The 11,010-nt window shown below is 41.0% G+C and overlaps 1 protein-coding gene across 2 annotated transcripts in view; it reads left to right on the top strand.

Annotated features, from left to right (window-relative positions):
* Positions 1-10,801, top strand: part of LOC100562670 (uncharacterized) — a 60,224-nt gene extending 49,423 nt beyond the window's left edge. For both annotated transcript variants that reach the window (XM_016991440.2, XM_003217367.3), the window contains one exon: positions 8,150-10,801. In XM_016991440.2, coding sequence (XP_016846929.1) covers positions 8,150-8,278 — 129 coding nt within the window. In that variant the 3' untranslated portion in view covers positions 8,279-10,801. The remainder of the gene's footprint in view (positions 1-8,149) is intronic.
* The last annotated feature ends 209 nt before the right edge of the window (positions 10,802-11,010 follow it).

Genomic DNA, 11,010 nt, shown 5'->3' on the forward strand with positions numbered 1-11,010 from the left:
CGAATAAATGGTGTCTGAGAATGGAAGAAATATGGTAGGTTGATAGCCTGAATATATACAAGTTTGAATGTATGCTAGTAAAGAAGCTTTCTTGGAGATTATTCCATATCACTGAAGGACAGGACACTAAATTATTAGTCAGGATAGTTTCAAAATGTTTTATTTTTGGATTACAGCCTCCAGAGTCCCCAGCTAGCATGACTCATTGGACCATTGGTTGTGCTGAGTAGGTGATTCATTTCCCCTGAATACTAGTTAGAAAGAACAGAGATTCACCACACGTAGAGTTAGATAAATAATGTAGGCCTCTGCACTGATGGATTCTATATCCATGGATTCCACCATCAGTGGCTTCAACAAATTTTAATGTGTAATGGGACTTGAACATTCATGGATTTTGTTTTCCATGGGGATCTGGAAACAAACCTCAGCAGATATCAATTTAACTTTCTATCAGGGGTTCTTAACCAAGAGTCCATGGACTCCTTGGGGATTTGTGGAGAGATTTCAGGGGATCTGTCAGGTTAAAAATGGGAAAAATCAACTTATTTGTATTTTTTTCTGACTTTAAATCTAGCATTTCCTTCACTTATGAATGTAGAAAATAAGTTACAGCAGTGTTCATTTCATATCACATTACAGTTGTTCCATATCTTAAAAAATCATTTGTGCTCATCCATACTTTGAAATCATAGTAGGTGTTAAATGTGATGCTAGGTAACATATAATCATAATCCTGCTGTGTTCAAACGATTGTGGGATATGCCAATGTTGAGTGTCATTAAGCTACCTACCACTGCATTCTGAGAAGGGGTCTTTGTTTTTTACCTGATTGGCAAAGGGATCTATGGAACAAAACAAGTTTAGAACCCCTGCTTTATATGAAGTAGAACAGGTCAAGTGTAAGTGCAGTTTCAGTCTTGCAGCATCGTCTTTCATTACATTTTGAAGCATTTATATGCAGCATTTCTTTAGAAAACCCAAGGTAGAGAAATAAACAAATAATACATGTTGAATTATACATTGATTGCCCTATGTGACCATGTACTGAAAGGCAATGCACAATTGAATTAATGTATAACCAAGTGGGCTTGTGCATCTGCATAAGACTTCGGTTCATTTTGAAGATGGAAGTGTAGTCAAGACCTACAATTTCATCTCACTCCCAGAAACGGAATGCTTTCTAGCAGGCATACAGGCTACAGTCTTGTGCTAATATGGTGGAAAAATGCTTTCCAGTAGATGAAGGGAACTTTTGGATACCTGTTGAGAGCAACTCCCTGTGGATCTGGGACCTCCTTTACTCTTAAAGTGGGACTGAAATGTGCAAATATCAGTTTTAGTATCTGGCTGCTTTTCCTCGCTTAAATCCCACAGTCTCTTCTGTAGAAACCAGACATGGCCTGGAAACAAGGTAATCTGTGGGGATCATAGCAGGAAGTCTCCTAAGGCTGTTCTTTCTTGTAAATTTCTAGGGTTGTTCCTCTAGGGTGTGTACCTTTCTGACATATTTTCTTTGACTTGCAATTACTGGGCCTTCCATAATTCCCAAAGCACCTGGAAAAAGTTTCATCTTCTTCTCTTTATCTTGCTTCCTAGGGTTTTGTATCTTCATTTATTTTTCTTCTTATCTTAAAAAAAAAAAGCAAAACAGAGCAGATTTGGAATCTCAAATATGGATTCCCCTTTCTCTCCAATTCTAGTGCAGGCCCCAGTGGCACAATGGGTTAAAGCCTTGTGCCGGTAGGACTGCTGACTTGAAGGCTGGGTTGTTGACCTGAAGGTTGCCGGTTTGAATCCAACCCGGGAAGAGCGCATATGAGGTCCCTCTGTCAGCTTCACCTCCATGCGGAGACATGTAAGAAGCCTCCCACAAGGATGGTGAAACATCAAAAGATTGATTGATTTTTTTAAAAAAATTCTGATTTTTTTGGTGAGAAATCTTTAATTTTTAGAAATATTTTAAATGCTTGCGTGTAAGAAATAGCAAAGTCTAATAGTCCCTCCACAAAAAGAAAAAAGTGCAACTTTCTGATGCTTCATGGGACTAATTCTTGTCTTACATAAGCTAACCCCAACTTCCCTTTCTTTTGCTGTAATAATATTTTGTAATTAGTCACAAAACAGAACCAATTTTTTTGGGGGGGGGAGGGGGAGTTAGATTTTTAATTTGTTTTATTTCATCTTAAAATTTGAAGGAAGCAAAATAATAAGCTTTGCTTAACTGTAACAGTTAGTAAAAGAAGCATTGGGTTGGAATCGTGTTGGGGTCTGAAACATATCCAAGTTCTTTTGTGTTAGAGTTGAACATTTTTATCTCATGCTGAATGTCAGCATTCATTTCAAACTTGCAAAGAAAACCCCAAAAAACGGTTGGGTATTCAGTGCCATTATGCATGCCTGTGTGGTGCACATGCATGCACAGCTGATGCACATGCACATTTGGGTTGAACATACACATCAATATGTACAGTGTTGCAATTCATTACATGGGTCATAACAAAATCTACAAATATGGCCCCAAAACCTGTCCTTGACTTATGAATGAGATGGGTTAATACATGAGCATATATGGTATACTCATATATTTAAAGATGTACTTAAAGCTAACCTTAAAAAAACTATATAAACACTGAGAACTTGAAGTTTTGGCACTCAAGCATTGTAACTGGAAGTCAGCTGTTACTAACCTATGGATTTTGAAGATGCATAAATAGAAGGCAAAAGGATGAAGCATGCCGAGAGGAAAGAGCACCAAGCAAACCCTTGTTGGTACCACCTTCCATCTGGAAATCTATGGCCTCATTGCAAAAGACCATGTGGATCCAGAATAGGTATTCATAATTATTTACTAATCCACCGCCAAAACTCTACCTTTGGAAGACAATCATACTTGGCCACAAGTGATTGCCTATGATGATAATGATATGTGGGTTTGCATATCTCCTGATTTTCATCTCAGCAGTGTTGGACGATACATGGTAAGTATACATCATTTGGTTTCTTTTCAAACAAGAGTCTGACTTTGGACATCTTCACATGCATTTCTGCAATAGTCTTAAAGGTTCCTAAGGAAAGAGAAGCAACGCTTCTGCTTTCCCATGTTCTGCTCTCATCCATTTTTCTGCTGCAGAACCTCTAAGAACCTGTACAGTTTGAAAAAGTACAATCTGTCAAATTGTGGTACATTAAGTAAAGTGAGATGCCCCCAGTGATGCAGCGGATTGAACTACTGAGCTGCTGAACTTGCTGACTGAATGGTTGGTGGTTCGGATCCAGAGTGGAGTGAGTTCCCACTGTTAGCCTCAGCTTCTGCCAACCGAGCAGTTTGAAAACATGCAATTGTGAGTAGATCAATAACTACCACTCAGGTGGAAAGTTAACGGCGCTCTATGCAGTCATGCCAGCTACTTGACCTTGGAGGTGTCTACGGACAATGCCGGCTCTTCGGCTTAGAAATGGAGGTGAACACCAACCCACAGAATCGGACATGAATAGAATTAAGGTCAGGGGAAAACCTTTCCCTTTACCTAAGTAAAGTGTCACATCTTTCAAAAAGCTATGCACTTGATATCCTTGATTTGTAGTGTTGGTTTCATGTGATAATCAGGGTTGAGCATAAAACAAAGTCCAAAATACAGAGCACTGATAAGCAGCTATCACCACAGACCAAATGCCCATAAAACCTTTCATCTTTCAGTCTTCCCATACCATGAATTTTTCATCATGGCTGTGCTTTTTCACATTCTGTCAAACCAGGTTTCCTACAGTGAGGCTTTGAGTTTTCCATTATTGGCATGGCATGAGAAATTCTGAGCCTCACTCTGACATTACGTAGGAATTTTGATTACTTACGTTGGGTTTTCTCCCCTTTCCAAGCCTATTAGCTCTGTCACCCACCTGCAGCAAACAAAAAGGTTTCAGCTGCTGCCTTATTCACCGACCTTGATTGGTTGGCATTTCTAAATGGAGGGCAGTGCCAGGCTCTTTGTCCACTCGTTGTCTCTCTTGGTTCTGGCAAGCATCGTCTCAACGCAGAAGAGGGACAAATCGGACTGATTAATTCTGCCCCTTTAGCTCTGAATAAAGGTTGCTATGTTACCCTCCCACTCCGAGGCCTGCCAGAACGCGTACCATCCATAATGCCACAGCAGGCGGCTGGTGAATGGAGGCTCTTTTAAATGTGCCCCCTCCTGCTGGGTCCTTGGTCATAGCTTCAGATTAAGTGTGTGTGTGTGTGTGTGTGTTTCTGTCTGTTGGTGTGCATATATGCTTGGCCACTGGGCATGATTTTTTTCAACTGAGTTATGTGTAAGAAAATTGCAGATGCCCTCCAGCATCTTCCACCATAAATTGCTGCCTTTGGTATGTGCATGGAGGCATCCTTGAAAGCAAAATGCTTTATGATAGAATTCTTTTGCAATATCAACATTATTTAGAATGAAAAGATTTTGCTTGACAAGCACTAAGATCTCAATGTGTAAAAAAGAAAGCCCAAGCGTTCTCCCTAACTGATATTTCTCCATGATTGAAAAATAGAAAAGCATTGAACCCCCTTCCAGTCGAATAGGGGTGCCTCAGAGACATGTTTTGTGGCAGAATTTACACAGAATGAAACTCATAGGGCAGGTGTTTTACAACACTGTCACAGGACAGAGAGTAAATAATATCCCCAAGTTTCAGCTGCCTTCCATTTCCTGTTTTCTTGTGTTGTGTTGTATTGCTCATGATAAAAAATGTCCGGTAAAAAGGTATCCCAGCAATTTCCCCTAGTTTACTTATGTTTTGCCATTGGGGTGTATTTCCACCTCTATATATCTATCTTCTATACACATAATAAAAGTGAAAATCTGTATGTGTGTATGTGTCATGGGTGTCCACTCACACAGACAGCCTCCAGCCTCCACAAACAGTCTATAGTTCTTAATGCTGAGGAGCCACCAAGTCACTCCCTCTCAGGACACTGCAGGTTACAGTGAGCACATCCCAGTGTTCCTTTCTCTCTCCATTTGCATGACCCCACCCACTGCCTCTCAACCCTTTCCTACCCTTTTCTCTGGCACACAGCAAACAGGAATTGATCAGCAACTGGACATACTGGAGAGGTTTGGGGAGAATTCACCATGATTTATAGAAGTTGTAAGGACTGGGATGTATAGTTCACCTGCAATCAAAGAGCACCCTGAACCCCACCAATGATGGACTTGGAACTGCCACACAGACCCAACATGGGCAAATTTGCATACTGGCGGGGTTGGGGCCGATTGATCTTGACATCCAGGAGTTATAGTTCACCCTTACCCAGAAAACACTAAACCCAGCAGATGACAGATCTGGACCAAATTTGGCACACAGACCCAACATGGCCAACTGGGAATACTGGGGGAGTTTTGGGAGGTTGGCCCAAGGTTTTTGAGAATTGTAGTTCACCCACATCCTTATGCATTTTCTAATGGGAGCATTAATAAAAAACAGAAGCAAAGATTGAGTTTTTTTTCTAAGAAATAACTTGAAATTATTCAGCAACAATAGTGGTGTTTGTACATTCTGTTGATTCTTCTGAGGATTCTGTATAGCTCCTTTACCCATCTTTTAATACCATTTTTACAAAGGAAAATATCTTATTATAAGATCATAGTAGGGAGGCCTATGTGACTTTGACAGGCTTGCTATCCATCAAAGCAGCAAGACCTAGACTCATAACTGAATTGAGCAGACAACTTCTGTGGGTTACACTACATACCGGTATGTGTGAATTAAGAAATCTCTCTGACCACAATTACAGAAATCTGTATGTATGTATGTATGTACCTATCTGCATATTTAAGCATGCAATCTTTGTGGGGCATAATGTGGCAATGTGATCTCAGAATGCTGAGCTTTGTCTTCTTTGGAAACAAAATGCCTTTCTTGTATCCTGTGCTAGGAAGCAAAGTTGCATTGCTCAGGGAGATGAACCAGATAATCTAATGGACCTTTTCCCCTTTTGACAAAGGGATTTGACCCTGTTGGCTGGGTCATCCACACAGAAGGGCTTTCTGTTCATGACCTTTTCGCTGTTTGATTGTGAGTCAAAATCCATTAGGGAATATAGATGGATCAAAGCGCCAAAATCCTGGATACAGTAACCACCTCATGACAGACATAGCTATGAAGTGTCAGAGGTCACTTTTAAAAAAAAGGACTTGCTAATTGTTTGCTCAAAATCACAATACTTTGTGCAAGGGCCTTCTATTTAAGATAGCTGAGTAAACAAATGGCATTTAGGGACACTAGAGAGAGGCAGGAAGAGTCAACAGGGTCTATAGCAGTGGTGGTGACCCTATGACATGCATGCCATAGGGGGCATGCAATACCCTCTCTCCTGGCATGTGCACTATTGCCCTTCCCCTGCTTGCCCACCTCCTGCTTGCTCACCCACCCTGGTTGCTTGCCCTCCACTTGCTCACCTGCTCATCTGCCTCCCCCCCCCCCCCGCTCGTCCTCAATTGCCCACCACCCGCTCCCTCTTCCTCTTGCTCACCTGCTTGTCCACTCCCATGCTTGCTCACCTGCCCCCCCCCCCACATACTCACCCCCCAAACCCCCCCCCCCCAAGTTTTGGCACTCGGACTCTAAAAGGTTTGCCATCACCAGACTAAAATCTCCCTGGTTACATCCAATCTGTATCAATGCAACTTTGTCCTTTTCCTGTAATGCCATTTTGATTGGGATTCTGCTTCTGCTGCATGATAGGGCTGCTGTGATTCTGTAAAAGTAAATTATATGAACTGGTCCTTGGTGATTGGTGTAGCTAAATATCATTTCCCTGATGGATGTCTTTGCTCCAGTGGTACATAGTGTACAAGGCACATCCCTACACAACAAGGTTAAGTTTTCTTCTTTTCTTGATTTGTTCAGTAGAGATTTGCCATTGTCTTCTTTTTGGGCTGAGGAAATATGGCTTGTCCACAGCCATCAATCAAGTTCAAGGGAAATTATAGCACTATATTTGTGTAATGGTGAAAGAGCTCAAAGAAGAGCCAAAGCAATGTGATCATGAAGGCTGAAGAGCATTGCCCAGATCACAAGAGTTTCAGGACTCTTTTAGAGCAGTGTTTCTCAACCTTTGTTCCTCCAGTTGTTTTAGACTTCAACTCCCAGAAATCCCACTCAGCTTACCAGCTGTTAGGAATAGTGGGAGCAGAAGGCCAAGACACCTGGAGGAACAAAGGTTGCAAACCACTTCTTTAGAGTAAAGTGGAAACAGTCTGAAAACAAAACAAACACAGAAAAATATCACATGGTGTAAGGGAGGTCTAAGACTAGTTCTTAGATGGGATCCAGGGAAAACCCCAAATTTGAAATACCACAAAAAACAAAAAGTGGAATTAACCAGAAATCCTCTTTACAATTCTGTAACATTTCTTGGCAGGAGTTAAACAGATGCAAGGGAAAGTCACCAGCCCAGGAAATTTCATGTATCAAAAGTATCAGGTTGTTTGGTTGAATTCCCTTGGCTAAGAAAGCCTTTGGTAGGGTCCAGGAAGAAACTACAGGCTACCAGAAAAGATTCCATAAACTACAGAATTCCCAGTTCTGTCATGAAGAGTTGGGTATAGAGTTAATTGTTGGAAGGCACATGTAATAAGATACTACCTTTTCCAACCATTTTGTTCTGCACCATATGAATTTCTGTCATTGGGCATGAGATATCTGTCTTCTCAGTGGTGACATTCAGATTCTGGATCCTCTGCAGGAATCCTCCAGTTCCCAAAACCTCAGAATCCAAATGGCAAGTAAGCATGCTGGCTGAAATACTCTAGGAGTTGTAGTCCCAAAAGTAATATTTCTAAACTCTGTGAGGAAGTCTGCTGGTCTACTGACAGTAAACATTTTGTTCATAATTCTTTTGTTTAGAAGTGCATTTTTAAATAGAATATGTAATCTGACTTACCTAGTTTTGGATCTTGTATTGATGATTATGTGTGCTCTTCTCCTTTTCAGCTTTTATAGTTTTCATGCTTGTTGTTCTATTGATTTACTGTTCAGTAAACGGTATCTCTCTGACATGCTTTAATTGTTCCATTTAATGTTTATTAACTAAATAAGAAACTCGCTGCATGGCTCCTTGTTGAATGATGGCTGCCATTTTCTTTTTTCTCTGCAGCATATCAATGGAAGCCGACCACCACCTCACTTTGTGTATGACCCTTCCATCTTTGCCTTCCGATCCCTGAGCACCTTGAAGCCTCTGAGCCCAATAGCTCCAGTTGAAGAACCATCATGTGCCTACTGAAGGAGAGAACTCAAAACTCTCAGGAATCAAACCAACAGATGGCCCAGCAAGGACCAGTATAAGGAGGGCATGTGTTTGCAATAACCACTGAAGTCCTTGATCATGGGAGATGGGTGACTTTTCTCATTGTTTGTTCTGTATCCTCTGAAAAGCAGCAGGAAGGGAATGTATGTGAATTGAGTAAGCTAGGTACACAAGCCATAGTGCAATTATCAAGATGGTGTCTGGTACACAGAAAGCTGGTGTCTTCTTAAAGGAACTTGTCAATTACCTTAATGGGTGAACACCTGCTCATATATTGGAGTGTGTGGAATAGGCACGTTTTTATCATTGCCTGCTCCAAACCTAGCGAAAATGTTTCCTCTATGTAGGGATATCTCAGTGGACTAACTCCTCTTTAAAGATGAATGAGATCAACGTAGATCTGCCCTTAGATTTGAAGCGAGAGTGAGAAGTACCTGAAGGTTGTGAAACTCCAGGGTTTCCTCAGTACACATTAGTAGGATAATCCATAAATAACTGTGTTTCCAATCAGAGTAAGAGAATGACATGTGCAGGCTGCTATGTTATGACATGGAAAACACTGTTCTGTTGGAAGTATGTAGGAGAGAGAATGGGGAAAGCAGTTTCTTCTCCCTTTGACACCTTTCAGACATCCTTTATTGAAGTATAAAGTAAAAAGGGTTCCCCCTTTTATGTTGCTATCCTGAATGGCTATAGCCTATTCCTGAGAAACCACAACAGGTCAGGATGTGTGTAAGGATTGCTCTTGATTTTGTGTATAAACACAACGGTTTAAGAGGATGTTACAGTGGAAGAAAATGTCCTCAGCCTGTTGCATATTTAGCTGTTGTGGGCATGGGTGACCGGAAAGGTGAGAAACAAGACTTTTGATAGGAAACTGTGACAGCTGTATGGTCACACACACTTTGCTGTGGTCTCTTCATCTTCATATTGTTCACCCTTTTCATGCTGCCCACATTCACATGTTAGGAATATGTCATTCTTGCTATTGCATTACTCATATTCTACAGTTGGGGTGAGAATTGTGTGGCCTTCATAATGGTATCAAACTGCAACTCCCATCATTCCTCATCATTGGCTGTATTGGTTGAAGCTGGCGAGGGTTGCCAGCCAGATGTGGAAGGTTTTCTGTTAGCCTTAATCAATTGCAGCTGGGGGTGAACACACACAGAAGGATATTTTTGGGTCTTCTCAACCCAACATAGGCCACATTTCTGCCTTCCAGTCATTTTTTACTTTGATTGTGGGCTGGACTGTTTGGTCAAAGCCACATTTCCTAAATCAATTTTGGAGCCAAAAATGCCATAAAGATGAGGTGAAGGGAGTCAAGAGAAACCAGGGCCTGCATTGGACTCTGAGGCCACAATGTTCCCACTTCTGCTGTAGTGTACATTGGCCCCTAGAAATTAATACACAGCACTGTCCCTCCTACATGATCCTGAAATGCTGGCCTTATGTGTGTGCAAATAATGTAGTGAACAATGCCAAATGTACTTCTGCTGTGTAATCTAATTGTATTTAGGAAGTGTGAATTGCTCATGGTTTGGACAATTTTCTGCTGATGTCTACCAATATGAATGTTGATAATGGTAGACCAGATTCTGTTGGTTGTTCCTGCTGCAGGCCTTATTGCATCAATGGGATCTATAGTTTTGATTTCTTCCAGCAATTGGTTCCATGGGTCTGCTCTAATAGGACAAGCAATTGGATTTACGGTGAATATGTTGAACCCAGTATGAGAAAGGCCACCTTCAGTTCTCATTGACACTGGAACATTTAAACTTCCCATTCTGTAAAGCTATGAGTACAATTGGGCAGCCTTTAGTACTCCATGTGCACAAGTTGTACCAGTGGCAGGTATGTTAGGTTAAGGGAATCCATGCTTTTGTTTCTTCCTATACCATCCCATCTAAAAACAATTCAGGGATGTGTGCAACTCTGCTTTCTGCCAGCCTGCTCAAGAAATAAACTTCTGCTGGGTTGCTGTGATGAGAACAAAACCAATAATGCAATGTGAAATGCAACGGTGCTTCACTTGTTCCTCTAGTTGAAGTAGGGGATATTTTTTCTCTTTTAATCCAGAATATGATTTTTTGCTGGCTTCAAGGTCAGCAGTGTGTGATGGGATTTATAGTCCCAGTGGACTTGATCTTTCTACAGTGATGACAAGGGCAGATGATAACCTGGTTTTGCTGTTTCTGCAAATTAGGTTTGGCCTACAAACAGTCTGTGTGTGTTACATAGTCAGGAAATGTATGGGGTACTTTTTCCTGTGCCTAAAAGCACCATCTTGTTCGACAAATATTGTGGAATGCTTTTTCTTTTCTAAACAAGTGAATGTTTCTGATTGTCTTCAAAGATACCGTCCCATATGATGTTCCAAGATGAGGGAACAGAGGGCAGACAACCTCTGTTAAAGTGGCCTTTCTTTACTACTTTTGTAAGCTTTCTCTGTCTTCGGTTTTTCAATCAAAACAATAAAGTTACATTTTAACTGCTGCTATATGCTCTGCTGTTTGCTTTCCCTGTGCATTCTTTTTATAGTAGTAAAAAGGAAATATCCTCCATTTTACAACAAGAAAATACAAGCCACTGGGTCTGAAATACGCTTAACAGACCCAGGAAAATTGAACAGGCATAAATTTTGCCATTTTGGGTATAAGGGAAACACATATGTCTTAAATGTGTTTTGTTTCTTGGACAGCCAA

The sequence above is a fragment of the Anolis carolinensis genome, chromosome 1 (assembly GCF_035594765.1).
Source record: "Anolis carolinensis isolate JA03-04 chromosome 1, rAnoCar3.1.pri, whole genome shotgun sequence".
NCBI lineage: Eukaryota > Metazoa > Chordata > Lepidosauria > Squamata > Dactyloidae > Anolis > Anolis carolinensis.